A 17,096-nucleotide genomic window follows, 5' to 3' on the forward strand; every position below is an offset into this window, starting at 1 on the left:
GACCAGGGTAACCATAATGCTGTGGTCACTCTCCTAGAGCCAGACATCCTGGAGTGCGAAATCAAGTGGGCCTTAGGAAGTATCACTGCAAACAAAGCTAGTGGAGGTGATGGAATTCCAGTTGAGCTATTTCAAATCCTAAAAGATGATGGTGTTAAAGTGCTGCACTGAATATGCCAGCAAATTTGGAAAACTCAGCAGTGGCCACAGGCTTGGAAAATATCTGTTTTCATTCCAATCCCAAAGAAGGGCAGTGCCAAAGAATGTTCAAACAACCATACAATTATACTCATTTCACATGCTAGTAAGGATATGCTCAAAATCCTTCAAGTTAGGCCTCAACACTGTGAACCGAGAATTTCCAGATGTACAAGCTGGGTTTAGAAAAGGCAGGGGAAACAGAGGTCAAATTGCCAACATTTGCTGGATCATGGAGAAAGGAAGGGAATTTCAGAAAAACATGTACTTCTGTGGATGTTTGTTTGTTTCCACAATAAACTGTGGAAAATTCTTAAAGAGATGAGAATACCAGACCACCTTACCCATCTCCTAAGAAACCTGTATGGGGGTCAAGAAACAACAGTTAAAACCAGACATGGAAATATGGACTGGTTCAAAATTGGGAAAGGAGTACGTCAAGGCTGTATATTGTCACCCAGCTTATTTAACTTATATGCAGAATATACCATGCTGGAAGAATCACAAGTTGGAATCAGGACTGCTGGAAGAAATATCAAGACCCTCATTTATGCAGATGATACCACTCTAATGGCAGAAAGCAAAGAGGAACTAAAGAACCTCTTGATGAGGGTGAAAGAAGAGAGTGAAAAAGCTGGTTTAAAACTCAACCTTCAAAAAACTAAGATCATGGCATCCAGTTCCATAATGTCATGGCTAACAGAAGGGGGGAAAAGTGGAAGCACTGACACACTTTACTTTCTTGGGCTCCAAAATCACTGTGAATGGTGATTGCAGTCATGAAATTTAAAGGCACTTGCTCCTTGGAAGGAAGGCTATGACAAATCTAGACAGCAAGGCTATGACCAACTTAGACAGCATATTAAAACACAGAGACATCACTTTGCCAACTAAGGTCTGTTTGTCAAAGCTATGGTTTTTCCAGTAGTCGTGTAAGGATGTGCGAGCTGGAGTATAAAGAAGCCTGAGCACTGAAGAATTGATACTTTTGAATTGTGGTGCTGGAGAAGACTCTTGACAAGACCCTTGGACAAGAAGGAGATCAAACCAGTCCATCCTGAAGGAAATCAACCTTGAATATTCATTGGAAGGACTGATGCTGAAACTCCAATCCTCTGACCACCTGATGGGAAGAGCCAACTTACTGGAAAAAACCCTGGTGCTGGGAAAAATTGAGGGCAGGAAGAGAATGGGGCAACAGAAAATGATATGGCTGAATACCACTACAGATTCAATGGACATGAGTTTGAGCAAACTCTGGGAGACAGTGAAAGACAGGGACCTGCTGCAGTTCATGGAGTCACAAAGAGTCAGACACGACTGAATGACTGAACAACAACAAAATCTTGCCAACTAAAGAACAGAGTACAGAGAAACATCCTTAAATAGAGACTGATGAAAAGAAAATGAGTGGTAGTTACATGGCTGTCACTTTATTATTTATATTTGTCTGTGGCTGAAATATTTCAGAAATAAAAATTTGATAGCAACAGATGGAAACCCTTTTAAAATGAAATTACTTACAGGCCAAGGTGGTGGGACAGAAGTTACCTCTGGAGTATGAAAATAAGCAACACCATTATGATAAGTGTAAGGATATCCAGTTGAAGTTGTTAGATACATTGTTCCAGCTGCTGGCATTATACTGGAACCTAAAACAAAAAGGAAATAGTAATGATTGAAATCTTCAGTTTAACATTTAAAAACGTAATTTTTGAACACTGAAAAATGTTTATCTTTATACAAATATAGCTATAGTAAAAACTGAGTATTAAAAATTCTTTAAACATCCCATATGTTAAAGTATCTCTGAAGCATTTATTTTCGAACTTACTACCCTTAGAGCTTTTGTAGCTTATGGTAAATAAAAAGAAACAAGTTTAATAAAGAATAACAAAAATTAATCAATTCTGGTTTTAAAGTAGTATAATGAAATAGAGAACTTTACAATTGAGATTATCAGCAAAGTACTTATTTTTACAAATATAAACTACATATAATTTAGAGTTACCTGAAGACTACTGACACTGTAGCAAAGTCCCTAAGATCTCAGTGAGACCATCTATTTGTAAAAGCCCAAAGAAGATAAAGGCAGTGAAACTGGACAAAATACTTGTTCTACCTTAAAAATTCTTAGGATCTACTATCAGCGAGCACTCACTTATGCTATGACAGTCTTCTACTCTCTAGTCTCCCTTTGCTACAATTGCTGTTGTTGCAAACATGACCACAGACTTTCATGCTGCTAATTTTGGGTCCTCATTTCTTTTCCCAGGTCAAGTTATATATACTCCTCCCCACAAAATAAAAAAAGTCCTTTTTGTCAGGAGAAGACTTAAAAAATTTTATATGCCAAGTCAGATTTAAGTCCTTGACTAATAGGTTACATAAATTACTGAGGTGGCAATCCTCCTTCCACTATACTAGTATGTCTCAAAATTTAAAATTCATTATAACAAGCTAGACAGCTTGTTAAAATACAAACTCCAGGTCCCCATTTCAAGAGATTTTTGATTCAAGAGACCTGGGATGAGGCCTGAGAAACTGTATTTTGGTAGAGCCCAAGTTAACTATTGGTGGCTGCAAACCACACTGACAGCAGCACTAGCCTTCTACTCTAAGTAGCACTACTACTTGGCTTTTATATTTTCACGACATTTCATCTAGTATTATTACAGCATATTTTAGTGGTTCTTATTCTTTTGTGAATCTGATGAAAGCCAAAGACCCTTTTCACAAAAATATGTATGTATTCAAACAAAATTTTGCATGCAATTCGGAAGGTCCATGGAATTCCCTCCAAAGATCACCTTTAAGGTTTCACAGGTGTTAAATAAAGAAATTTTGAGTGATTATTATTACAACATATTGGACTAGGCCTTAGGGATACAGCCAAAAAGAAACAAGAAAAAAATTGAGCACGCCATGGTCTCTATCTTCATAGAGGTTAGGGTCTGGTAAGGAAGACAGTCATTAGCTAATTACACAATTAATTATAGTTTTGATAAATACAAAAGGCAGTATAAGTAATACAGGTTATTATATTGGATAGTATAGGGTACCAGAGGAGGAAATGGCAACCCACTCCAGTACTCTTGCCTGGAAAATCCCATAGACGGAGGAGCCTGGTAGGCTACAGTCCATGGGGTTGGTGAAGAGTCGGACATGACTGAACGACTTCACTTTCACTTTTCACTTTCATGCATTGGAAAAGGAAATGGCAACCCACTCCAGTGTTCTTGCCTGGAGAATCCCAGGGACGGAGGAGCCTAGCAGGCTGCCCATCTATGGGGTCTCACAGAGTTGGACACGACTGAAGCGACTTAGCAGCAGCAGCAGCAGTACAGCGTACAACGCTGAACACTATATATTGTATATGTCCAGTATTTGTGAGGAAATTGATATTTGGGCTGAGTTTTAAAGAATGAATGGGATGGCAAAGATCACTGTAGGTGAAGAAAACAGTGCATCAGAAATATGGTTACGTTCTGGAATGAAGGATGGCTAAATGATCAAAGCATGGAAAAGATAAGAATAGCTCAAAATAAGCAGAAATTAACATGATAAGATGTGCATGTTTGAAAGATCACTCTGGCTGCCTTGTGTATGATGGGTGCTAAAGTACTGATAGCAAAACTGGATTCAGAAAGATCAGTTAGGAGGCTTTTCAAGTAATTAAGGCAAGCAGAGGGGGTAGCTGGGACTAGAATGTTGCTAACGAAGATGGAAAACAGGTGACAAATTTGAAAAAAAAGGTAATACTCCCTTGTACATGCCTAGTTTCTAAAACAATGACTTTGCCTTTATAAGCTGTATTTTCTATTTACAAAATAGAACAATACCTCACAGGTTGCTGTAAAGATTAAATGAAATAAATGAAAACCCGTAATGTTGACCTTTATGCCAAAAAGTTCTTAAGTAACTATTTGTCTGTCTGAAAGCATTCAGGATAGTACTGATTTATGTTCTGTTTTTAGCAACCTATGGGTTGCTAAAAACAACAGGCTTTTATGAACACTCCCAGTTGTTTTTACTGATGGTGATAATGGATTAAGAATTGTTATTACATGCTATAGCTTATAGCTTAACTCTTAACAACTAACAGCAGTAGTCTGAAAATATTCAGCATTCTGCCATACTTAGTGCATTTCATTTTGGAGTATCAACTTACTAAGGACATGTCAGTTATCTTCTAAATTAACAAATACTAGGTCAAAATTAAACTTGATCTCTGTTAACTTCTAAGTCAAAAGCAGAACAGTCCAAATGAGTACAATCTATTAATTTGTTAACAGATGTATGGTAACTACATAATGTTTTGAACATCCAAGTAGACACGAGGACACTAGTTAAAAATTTTATGCAAAGTTTCTCCTTCTAGCCAAAGATTCTGTTAGAGATTTTAATACTATAGGTTAAAAGGTAACCAAAAAGATGCCTACTTTAATAAACGGAAAGAGTGAGAAAAAAGAATAAGTGTTGAAAGTATTCTGGAAATTTGAGGAAGGCACTTAGCCAATTCCTAAAGCTTTAGGGGTTGTTTCTACTGATAATTATGATACATATGGTTGGGTTACAGTATATACCATACAACCAGAGTTTCTGATATTTTACATTTTTACTTTCAGTAATTTTATTCTAATTTTAAATTACTCTATCAGAAAAACTTTAAAATAGTAATTAATTACTTCTAATTTCTTTTATAATTTTAAACTGTATTTTAACCATACAATTTTTCCTTTAAAGATTTAACTATTTAGAATATAGTTAAACATTATTATTTATATACATTTTCCCTGGCCTCCTCCATCCCACAAATTAATGTATTTAATTTGTGGTAAGAACTATTCATTTGACTACCAACTTCGCTAAAATAACTTTATTAAATCAAAGAAACCTGATACTTTAATGAAGTTCTATTAATAGTCCTGTATTTCAAAAAAGAACCATGCAAAAATATTGAAAAATATATTAGTTCTCAATACATACGAGGGATCCCTACTTGTTGCTTTCTTATTGCCGGGCCAATGTTCAGTTTCTTATCCTTGTAATTAAGTTTTTCAGCCTAAAATAAGAAAAAGTACATTACTTAATTATCACACTTTGAAAACAACAAGGCATAGTGGAAAGCGCAAAGCCTTTGGATTCAAATAGATTTGGGTGTGAATCCTGGTTCTAATGTTCTGACCCTAATTCCTCATTTGGCAATTTGAGTTGTGTTACACATGTGGTCCCAGCTGAGGTTAAACAGGGAGACATTTTGTTTTCTTTTTTCAGCTTTTATACTGTAAACAAATGTCCTTTTCATGTTCTATTTATTGTTGTGTTTTTCACATTTTTGTGCCTTATGTTAGTATTTTTGCTACTTAAGATGGCTCTCAAGTGTAGTGTTGAAGTGCTGGCTAGTGTTCCCAAGTGCAAAAAGACTGTGATATGTTTTAGCAGAGAAACTATGTGTTAGCTGGGTTAATTCATGCATGGGTTATAGTGCTGTTGATCATGAGTTCAATGTTAATGAATCAAAAATGTTACATGTAATCTTTAAACAGAAGCACACATAAAACAAAGTTATATATTGATTGGTTGATGAAAATATTGTAAACAGAAGTTTGTGAGAAACTAACCCTGTATTTTCTAGGTGCAGCACACTTCAATATTTGCTAATTCAGTGTTTATGATGATTTTATAGAACACCATCACTACAAATAATGAGAACTGACTGCATATGACTTAATAAAATATAATTAAAATAAAATTTTTTCCTAAAAAATTAAACGCTACACATGCCAAATTTAAGAGTTATTATATACTGAACTGCAGGCTTCAGATATTTTTTCTATGAATGTCCTTAGTTTATAAGTTTTTCATAGGAGGGAAATAATCTCAGATAATCTCATTTTAGGAATCTACATTCATAGTGTTGTTTAGGAATTCAAAGTGCTATTAACACATCAGAAAAGACACATCCCTAAATTCTCAGTTTAAGAAAATAAAGTGAAAAATTGTAAGTTCACAGCAAACATGCAATTATTTGGCATTTGTTTTTCTGTAGATAAATTTCTGTAGATCTTTAATTTTTAATTATTTTTTTGGAGACCAATGTTGATCTCAAGATACGAAGAAAATAAATTTTTTTTAGCAATCAATTACTGTACTGGAACCCTAGCATTAAATACCTTAAAGCAGGGGTCCCCAACTTCTGGGATCTAATGCCTGATGATCTGAGGTGGAGCTGATGTAATAATAATGAAGGGCACAATAAATGTAACATACTTCAATCATCCCAAAACCATACACCCCAGGTCTGTGGAACAACTGTTGCCACCAAACTAGTCTCTGGTGCCAAAAAGGTTGGGGACCACTGCATTAAAGGATTAATTTCAAAGAAAGAAGTTCCAAAAATGAAGTTAAATACACCAAAATATCTTACCTCTTGTAAAATTTTTTGTGCATCTTCTTGTGTTTCAAAAGTGACGAAGCCATACCTAAATAAATCCATTAATTATTATATTAGAACATGACATTGATATTATACTAAGATTAAATATATATATTCTTAGAATGGGCCACAGTAGGAGTGAACATTTTTCTATGGTGTACCAGTATGCAAAACTTAGACGAGAATTGTTCACAGCTAACACAGTTATCCTCTTAGAGGAAGAGGCCTAAAAAAAAAAACAACAACCCAGGGATCTTAAAAAAGTATCAAACCAGAGCTGTATGCAAGGCAGGAAAACATGAGAGATTTGTGTTCTGGTTTACAAATTAGGGTGCAATAAATTTCCGCCCAGAGCAGTAACTTCCTTTTAAAATGACATAAGTTTGCTTTAAACAGAAATCAAAGTAGAAAAAGAATCTTTAAAAAATTAAAAATTGAATATGATAAAATATTTTATCTTGGTAAATGAGTACACATATTATTTACTATTATTAGCATATATAAACTGAGAATGTAACTATTAGTATATTTCCCAAACAAAATAAATTAAAAATACGATACAACCCAGGTTTTATATCTGCTTTTCATATATATTGTTATCTTCAGAATATAAATCATATGATCAGTATAAGCAAAGTGAAAGTTGCTCAGCTGTGTCCGACTCTTTGTGACACCCACAGACTTTACAGTCCATGGAATTCTCTGGGCCAGAATATCGGAGTGGGTAGCCATTCCTTTCTCCAGGGGATCTTCCCAATCCAGAAATCAAACCCAGGTCTCCCATACTGCAGGTGTATTCATTACCAGCTAAGCCACCAGGAAAGCCCAAGAATACTGAAATGGGTAATCTATCCCTTCTCTAGGATATCTTCCTCACCCAGAAATTGAACCGGGGTCTCCTGCATTGCACATAGATTCTTTAACAGCTGAATTACACAATATATGCCTTGTCCAAAAAAGACAAAATAGGTAGATAAAAAGGGATGAAAGAAATAAAAAGTATATCCCCTCCCAAATTTAATCTCTATTTGGATAACGTTAGGAAACTCTCTTGAGTAATGCTCAACTTTATTTTCCTCAAATTGTGTATGTATGTTAAGTTCCTCAGTCGTGTCCAACTCTGCGACCCCATGGACTGTAGCCTACCAGGCTCTTTTGTCCATGGAATTCTCCAGGCAAGATTACTGGAGTGTGTAGCTGTTTCCTTCTCCAGGGGATTGATTCAATTTAGGGATCAAACCCAGGTCTTCTGAATTGCAAGCAGATTCTTTCCTGTCTAAACCACCAGGGAAGTGACAATTCATAATTACTAATAAGTAATTATGTATCACGTAATTAGTAAACATTTACTATTTTCTTCAATTTATACTGTATTGTATATGAATTTCCTTTTTCAACAAAGGAATTCTTTATTTGCTCAAGTATTAAACAAGGGCTAAAGAAGTAGTTTTACACTTTTTTTTTTAGTAGAACACATATACCACCCAGTGGAAAAGGCATAAAATACAGTCTACACTGCTATGTGTGATTTAAAAATGGATATTACAAATTCCATTAAGCCAAATAAAAGTGGTATAATTTCACTTCATTATATTATTTTTTGTCAGACTCAGAAGTCTCTTGTTTATATGGAGGATTTGTTTATATCTGTTAATCATCTGCAGGATCTCATCTCTTTCGAAGTGTCCACCTGTCATATTTACATGTAGTTTCCCACTAATATTTTATCCATCTTATTGGTCCCTTCTTTTATGCCTATGAATATGTATATATTGCCTCTTTTTCAAGAAAATAATCATTCATCGATTTCTTTAACTTTGCAATCCAACTTCTCAAGTAAGTACACTATGTAAACTACCTTCTTCTTCTCTGATATTTGGCTTTTGTATATATCAATTCACTAAAACAGCTCTAATGTTACCAGACATTACTAGCCAAATCCTAGTGCTTTATTCTTTAATTTTCATTCTCCTTGATTTCGCAATTAAAAATCATTCTCGCTAAGATTATATTTCTTAGATTAGTCCCCTGGTTAGGTCTCTGAGGCACAACCTACAGACATTCTTTGTGTCAGCCTTTTCCAAATTAAGTTCTCGCTAGTCTAAAGCAGGTATACAATTCCAAAAGTATCAGATTCCTTTAGCTTCTGGTTCCTTGGTTACTGGACATCAGCTACCCAGCATTAAGTGCTTACAATGAATAGTTCCTCAGCCTTTGCAAGAGTAACTTTACAACAAATTAAGGAATATTATAGCGTCCCCTTTCCTCTAAATACCCACGCCCCACTCCCCCACACATGAAGATCAAAAGGTAGGAGACAGAAGCCATGAAACTCTCTTTTTAAAAATGGAATCAGGACTTCCCTGGTGGTCTGGTGGTAAAGAATATGCCTGCCAATTCAGGGAACATTGGTTCCATCCCTGGTCTGGGAAGATTCCACATGCAGTCAAGCAACTAAGCCCATGCACCACAACTACTGAAGCCTGTGCACCCTAGAGGCCCTGCTTGCTGCAACTAGAGAAAGCCCAGGAGAAAAATGAAGAACCAGTTGAAGCCAAAAAAATCCAAAACACAACCAATGGCCCCCCACCAAAAAAAACAACAAAACAGCCAAACCCACTACAACTTCCTTCTTAAAAAAAAAAAAAAAAAGGAACCAAAGGTAGAATACAAAACGTAGCAATCCAATAAAAACAATCGCTAATTCTGTGTACTACCTATAGTGATACTAACCCTTTGGAAACTCCAGCTCTGTCATTTACAATCTTCACTTCTTTTACAGACCCATACTGGGAAAAAAATTTTCTTAAATCATTTTCATTTGTCTAATGGTATAAAAAGAAAAAACACAAAAAACATTTTAACTGATAAAAGATGAAATAACTTCTGCTTGTTTTGGAGACAGAAAAGGCAACACAAATAACAATATGGATATAAGGATGCCTGTCATCATAATAACAGTGCATGAAATCATTAGGTTATTAAAATCAATATTAATACTTTGCTTTATGCAGAGTTGTTAATACTATGTTGTTAAATTATTACATAGCAATAAAATATTTTAAGCTGAGTTTTCTAAAACTACAAATAAAGTTGTTCTCTAGTTAGCTATTTTTTGATAAAATTGTACTAGGCATGCCTATAACTACACTAAGGGCATATTATTATTGGTTCTTGTGATTCAGAGAGTCCTCCAGTCATGGCAGTGGAACTAGGTTATGCTGGCCTCCACCAGTCACTCTATTTTTATTTTAAAATTTATTTTTAATTGAAGGATAATTGCTTTACAGAATTTTGCTCTTTTCTGTCAAACAATCACTCTATTTTAATCAGCACAGTCATCAGGAAAGTTAAGGTCTTAGAAAGGAAATATATTTACAAAAGTACCTGAACTCAATTTGTGGTAACAACAGAGAGGCTACAAAACTTAAAGTTTTTAGACGTTTTATCTGTACTCAATATACATACAGACATTATGATGATACACAAAAAAATTGAGTCATAACTAGACTATCATGTATAAGATGTCTACAAAGATGGTTTGGCATATCTGGCAATTAAAATAATCTCATAACAGACCCACATCACCTTTCCCTACAGCATTCACTCTAAATTCATTGCAATTTCATTTTCTGGTTCAACTGTGTTTGCCCACAAGAAAAACTTTAAATATTCATAGAAAAAATTTTTCTTTACGTATATATCTAGGAAAAGACATGCCTAATGGTAGAGCAATACCTCTTGAGTTCCACAGGTACCTCACTGCTGCTGCTGCTGCTTCTAAGTCGCTTCAGTTGTGTCTGACTCTGTGCGACCCCATAGACGGCAGCCCACCAGGCTCCCCGTCCCTGGGATTCTCCAGGCAAGAACAGTGGAGTGGGTTGCCATTTCCTTCTCCAATGAATAAAAGTGAAAAGTGAAAGTGAAGTCGCTCAGTCACGTCCGACTCTTAGCATTAGTAAAAAAATAAATTTTTAGTTGGTAACCTAAAGCTTGCTAAATTGGATGATGGCAAATACTGAGTTAATCTAGGTATAACAGTCTCATTTCAATAAACACAAAATGGAATCAACATCAAAGATTTCTATTAGAGACTTGCAAACAAATTAATTAAACCATTCTCTGATAGAATCACTAGCTCAATTTTGCATCTCCATCTCTGTTAAAAAGGAGACCAAAAATCAAGATAATCAAATATTAAAAGGGATGGACACTAGGGATCTAAAAAGAAGAATTTTATGAAGTTTGAGACTGCTTGCTACTGTGTTAAACTACTTCCTTGTTGGAAATTATCTATGGTTTTGGGTAAGGTGTAACTATAATAGGGAGAACCTTACCAATTAACTTAAAGCTAAGACTGTATTGTAATGGCCCGCAAAGTTTATATTGTAGCTGACAGGCTTCAATAAAAACAGACACTAAACTAATGAGAACCCACCATATAGCACAGGGAACTCTACTCAGTGCTGTAGTGACCTAAATGGGAAAGAAATCTTAAAGAGGGGATATATGCATACCTATAGCTGGATCACTGTGCTATAGAGTAGAAAGTAAAACAACATTGTAAACCAACTATACGTCAAAAAGGGAAAAAAACCCTACACTTAACCTAGCCATACAAACTGTTATATTTACTGATTTATTTAAAAATATGCTAAGTTAATATAAATTCTGAATAAGAATATTTAACTTGAATATTTATGGTCAGTTATTAATATTTTCCATAGAAACAGGAAATCTTTTTAAAAGCAAGCATTTCATAAGAAATTATTTTCCTTAATTTATCATTAGTGAACCAATCACATATTTGCTTAAGACTCATAATTTTGATAAACACATTGTGACATTCATCTTGAGCAGGAAAGAAGCAATTCCATCCAAATTGTGAGACAATGATTGTTTGAAAACAGTGAGTGATAAATACTATACCCTAATTGCACAAGGATTTTTTTTTTTAAGACAACTCTCCCTGAAATTTCCAATATGTAATATGCAAGCCTGGAAATCCTTCTATATATTCCCTTGGAAGAAAGAACGTTCCACTTAAATTATCGATGCTTGCCTTTCTCGTAGGTGTTTACAACTGCCTCCCACATGGGGGTGCTGCAAAACATCTCACAAAACTTTGCCTCTCTGAAAGAGTGAAATGGCTGATTATTTAAACATATTACTGTTAAGATGCTTTATTCTGACTAGGACACAGGCCTTTTTTGGTAATCAAATTGTAAATTCGGTGACAGAAGCAATTTGCAAAATAAAAGTCTAAGAAGTTGCTTAGGAATTGAAAATAAAAGTTGCGATAAACAGAACTTCATAAAACTGTTGTTTTTGTTTTCTTTTTCCTTAATTGAGTCAACTTTTGAAATTTTTAATCACTCATTGTTTGGGCTATTGGATTACTATGTAAAAAAATTATAATTAGTGTGATATGGTGAAATAAAGAATGTGGAGCTATCAGTCAGAAAACTAGGATTCTAGTTTTCACTTTGTCTTTAAGTGTTTAGGTGACTATAGATACATCAATGAGCCTCAATTTCCTTGTATGTGAAATTAGACAATTATATGTACTCTACTATAATAAGACAATCTGAACCCTACTAATCATTATGAAAATATTAAATACATTATTATTTTTATAGTTGCACAAATAAACCATTTCTGAGAAATATAACAAAATACTTCTAATACAAAAAATAATTCACTGTATTGCATACATTATTAGGTACCTTAAAGTCAATTCCTCCTACAAAGATGCGATTAGGGATCACTGTTCCATATCTTGGGGCACTCGTTGGGTTATTCAAAGGCACAGGTGACACAGGATTAGGAGATGGAGACAATGAATCTGTTTGCGTCTGATTTGATGTTTGCTGTAAAATAAAATTCTTTTAAACTCTTAGTACTGGGTATAAGTTTTAACGCAAGACAAAAGCATTTATCCTTCAAAAAGGTAAGCATACTGACAAAATGTAGTATTTTAGACTTTAATTTTATGCTATTATGAAGATTATAGAGCTAATAACTTTTGAAGGCAAGAAAAATACAAGAAATACAGAATCTACTCCTCTATAGAGATCTTAAATCTTAAATATCATTTAAACATACATATATTAATTACTATCAAATGTACAATTTAAATATTTTAAGTATTAAGAAGGAATATTAAACTCCAAAAAGAAGTTTAGGAAAGAGAAAAGTAGCCCTGGACAGTTAGGAGCTGGCCTGGTACAACAACTAGGCCCTGGTGTTGTAAGAGGTATCTGGGACCTCACAGGTAGGCTGTGGTGTTCTCCTGTTAACTCCAACAATGAGCAAGGCTACTGTTATTGTGATGAAATAAAGTGAAAGTTGCTCAGTCGTGTCTGACTCTCTGCGACCCCATGGACTATATAGTCCATGGAATTCTCCAGGCCAGAATACTGGAGTGAGTAGCTTTTCCCTTCTCCAGGGGATCTTTCCAATCCAGGGATCAGACCCAGGTCTCCCACATTGCAGGAGGATTCTTTACCAGCTGAGCCACAAGGGAAGGCCAAGAATACTGGAGTGAGTAGCCTATCCCTGCTCCAGGGGATCTTCCCAACCCAGGAATGGAACTGCGGTCTCCTGCATTGCAGGCAGATTCTTTACCAACTGAGCTATCAGGGTAGTGTTATTGTGATGGGTGAAGATAAAAACAAGACCACTCCATAATCATACCTGCACACTGACAGAAACAAAAGCATTGCCCAAACCACAAGAATGACCAAATATCTTTTTATCCTGCCTGACAAGACTGACTGCTCCTTCTTTATCAATCACAAAACTTTAGCTTCAATCTCTTTCTTGTCTCCTAAGTAAGAATTAACATAGCATTAGTGGTAAAGAACCTGCCTGCCAATGCAGGAGACTTAAGAGACGCTGGTTCGATCCCTGGGTGGGAAAGATCCCCTGGAAAAGGAAATGGCAACCCACTCCAGTATTCTTGCCAGGAGAAACCCATGGACAGAGAAGCCTGGCAGGCTACAGTCCATAGGGTTGCAAAGAGTCAGACATGACTGAAGCAACTTAGCACTCAGCATAATCATAGAACTACTCCCACTTTCTAAAAACATGCATTTCAGAGTAAAACCTTCTTTAAATCCACTCTAAAAAGTGCTAATACAAGCCTAAATCCTATAGTAAGTTCTAACATCCTCTAGTTGAGAGGCCCCATGTTCTTCCATTCAGAAGAGCCAACTTTATTAAACTATAGGTGTATTTGTGGTGGTCTTTGGCTAAAGGGCATTGACAAGTAAATACATTCTGACATTTAAGTTCACTGCTTTTCAACTCTAAAGTCAAATTTTTAAATGCACTTGGCAATTTGAAAAGTGGTCTGATTTTGACTTTATACTAAAGTTTTTAATTATTTTTACTTTATGCTAAAGAACTGAGCTCATATTCATATATTCACAATTCTAAGTCAGTGGATCTAATTCAGATGTTAATAAATACATATTAACAAGTAACGGAGAAGAAAATGGCAACCCATGCCAGTATTCTTGCCTGAAAAATACCATGGACAGGAGAGCTTGGTGGTCCATAGTCCACGAGGTTGCAAACTGTTGGACATGACTTAGCGACTATAAAAACAAAACAACTAACATATACGCCTTCACACAATAACAAAACAGTAGATAGACTCTTCAGGTACACTGGGAAAAAAACAAGACTTGGGAATAGAATTTTAAAGAGAAACAAATATAAGAACTTGCTATTTTCCTTGTAAGAACACTAAAGAGACTTCTGAGACACTAGAAGAGGGCTTCAAAAAGCTTGAGGTTCACAACTTAAATTCTCTGAAAAACAAACTCATGAAAATGAATTTCCCACTTAGATAATGGAGTTGTTCTTTTTCACACTGCTCTCCTTTCACTTTACTGGCCAATAAGCCATAATCCCTAAAAATTAATCTCTGCAAGATGTACAGAGAAACATCTAGGCCAGTGGTGACTACCAGGCTATAGGCTTTTGGGGTCTATTGTCCATCTAGTCTTAAGAAGGAAAAACGCTCCCTAGTAAGGGAGTTCATAAAAATATCTTTTAAACCACAAAGTCATCACATTTAATAATTGCTCTGTTGTAGCTGCCAGTTAAAACTGGGAAACCAATCTTAATAGCATCCTCTCAGAGCATTTGAAAGTTAATTTATAACTTCAGTCACCTGTAAGACATAGTGCCAGACTGCATGATTCTGGGATGTTTTGTTTTACTTTTCAACTGTGGATTTGTATTGCTAGATAACTGAACAGCTCTGGCAGATACAATCTACTCTATCTGCCTATTTGTTTAGAGAATGCAGAAATTACTTATCTGCAAAATTTAAAAAAATTCATAAAATTCTCTTCTTTAAAACAAAATAATTCAATGGATGAACTCTTTTATTTAAATAAAACTCCACTGGTTTTATTTTTATGAGAGAAAAATGACATGAATGGAAGAGAACAAAGTGCTTTATTTCCAATCTTAAGAAATCCTCAACACGGAGGAAGGAAAAACACGAACTTTGTACATGCTATTCACATCATTGTTCAATTTTTAAGGTTCCTATTCTATTGTGGGTTCCAACTATTTTTTCCCCTTACCACTAATCACTTTCCAACACACTATGTAATTTATACTACGTTTGTCATCTCTTTCCACTATATCGTAATGTTCAAAAAAAGGACTTTGCTTGTTTTGTTCACTGCAGTATCTAAGACCATATATAGCAGGTGTTCAATAAACATCTGTTGAATACAGAATAAATAATTTCTTCTTGCTCACGATTCACCAACCCTTAGGTTGTGGGCTGAAGACTACAACATGAATAAAACCCTAGAAAATATTTTAATCTTGGCAGTAACAAAGCTCAGGTAGAGGCAATCTTTAAGTTCCTTAGAGACAGTTAGCGATTTATTGAGTTAATTCAGAATGCCTCAAATTCCGCCAGCAAAATTTTGCAAATGTATGAAAAGCACCTAGCCAGGTGCTGTTTTGGGGCAAGCAGTAAGGGTCCTTAGCTTAGTAAAACTTCTAGTACTAAAGTTTATTTAAAATTTCCTCCAAAGTAATGTGCCCCCACTGCCTCCTCCCCTGGAGAATTAACCTCGAAATTTATCATCTACTCTGCCAATGAAGAGAAGAGGAAAAAGACGGGCTAACCGTCGCAGTCAAGGACTCGGCGCTCCTTCCCCTCCGAGGCCAGCAAGCTGAGGTGCTGGAGGAAATGGCCGCAGCAACAACTTCCTCAGGTTCTCTCAAGTCATCGTGAACTGGACCACCGATTCGAGGATCCACCCCCTCCCCACCAAAGTGCGGGAGGGAAAAGAAGGCTAGCCAGCGAGAAATTTTGTCCCGCAAACCCGCCAGAAGCAGTGGCGGGAATCCTCAACGGCACAGACCCAGACGCCGGCCTCGTGCGTAGCAGGGCCCCGCGCGCATCGCGTGGCACTCGCTGATTGGCTGCCGGCGGGCACGGGGTGGGGCGCGACGGCACGTTGCCACAGCCCTTCGGGCCTACTCGGTCTCCCACCCCTCCCCCACCCGGCCCAGACTGGCTTGGGCGCGAGTGTCCAGGTCCAACCTGTGCCCAGGTGCCCCATATAACCCACACTCGCCCCCCCCACCAGGTCTCTCAGGACTTCTGGTTTCCGCTGACCAGTCGGGAAGAGGAGGGGATGGCCACCTGGTCAACTCCTCATGAGGGTGGCTAGGCAGTCTGGCTGGAGTGAGCGTCAAAGACGCAGCCGAACCTACTTTCGGCGGGAAAGCTGGTTCTTTAGCCTGAACCCAGCCTGGTGCACAGGACCCGGTTACCCACGCTTCCCGGAACCTCCCAGCAGGTCTACACCAGTCCAGGCCCGGCATCGCACCTGCCTGACCCCACTACACAACCCGACGGGGCCTGCAGGCAGGCCGCTCTTCATGGCGGTCGATGGGGCGCCCTGTCCACGGTTCTTGCTGACAAAATAGCGAGCTCTAGACTCGTCCTTCCAGACCCTCACAGACCGAGTCCACGTTGCTCCTTCTCCCCACTAGCCCGAGGCCCAGGACTCTGGGCCCTGACCGCCGTACTCACCGCCCCGGATTCGGTCTCCATCTTCCTCTCTGCTCTTCAAAAGCCAGGGAGAAAGGCACAGAAACCTACAGTTGGAAAGCACCTTCACACCCGGGAAGCAACACCACGCTTCCCGACGGAGACTTTCTCCCCCTGGCGGCGACGGCGGCGGTGGCAGCTGCAAGGGCGCAGACTCGAACCCGGGGCCTGAACCTGCCACCGGCGGGGATAGGGAGGGGCAGACGACGTAGCCTCGGGCGGCGGGTGGCGGTGCGGGCGGGCGCCGCAAGCCCGGGAGGGGCGCGGGCGGGCAGGTTTCGGCCGCGGCCCGTGGTCGCCGAGCTGGGCCGTCTCAAGGGCAGAGCGTGCAGCAGGTCGGGGCGGGCGTGAGGTGTGCGGATC

At 37.6% G+C, this 17,096-nt stretch overlaps 1 protein-coding gene across 1 annotated transcript in view; it reads right to left on the bottom strand.

The window, feature by feature from the left end:
* BOLL (boule homolog, RNA binding protein) overlaps nt 1-16,838 on the bottom strand; it is a 63,344-nt gene extending 46,506 nt beyond the window's left edge. The window contains 6 exon segments of the mRNA XM_052635673.1: nt 1,723-1,850; nt 5,188-5,263; nt 6,629-6,683; nt 9,371-9,462; nt 12,364-12,507; nt 16,716-16,838. Coding sequence (XP_052491633.1) covers nt 1,723-1,850; nt 5,188-5,263; nt 6,629-6,683; nt 9,371-9,462; nt 12,364-12,507; nt 16,716-16,736 — 516 coding nt within the window. The 5' untranslated portion in view covers nt 16,737-16,838.
* Between the last annotated feature and the right edge of the window lie 258 nt (nt 16,839-17,096).

The sequence above is a fragment of the Budorcas taxicolor genome, chromosome 2, assembly GCF_023091745.1.
Source record: "Budorcas taxicolor isolate Tak-1 chromosome 2, Takin1.1, whole genome shotgun sequence".
NCBI lineage: Eukaryota > Metazoa > Chordata > Mammalia > Artiodactyla > Bovidae > Budorcas > Budorcas taxicolor.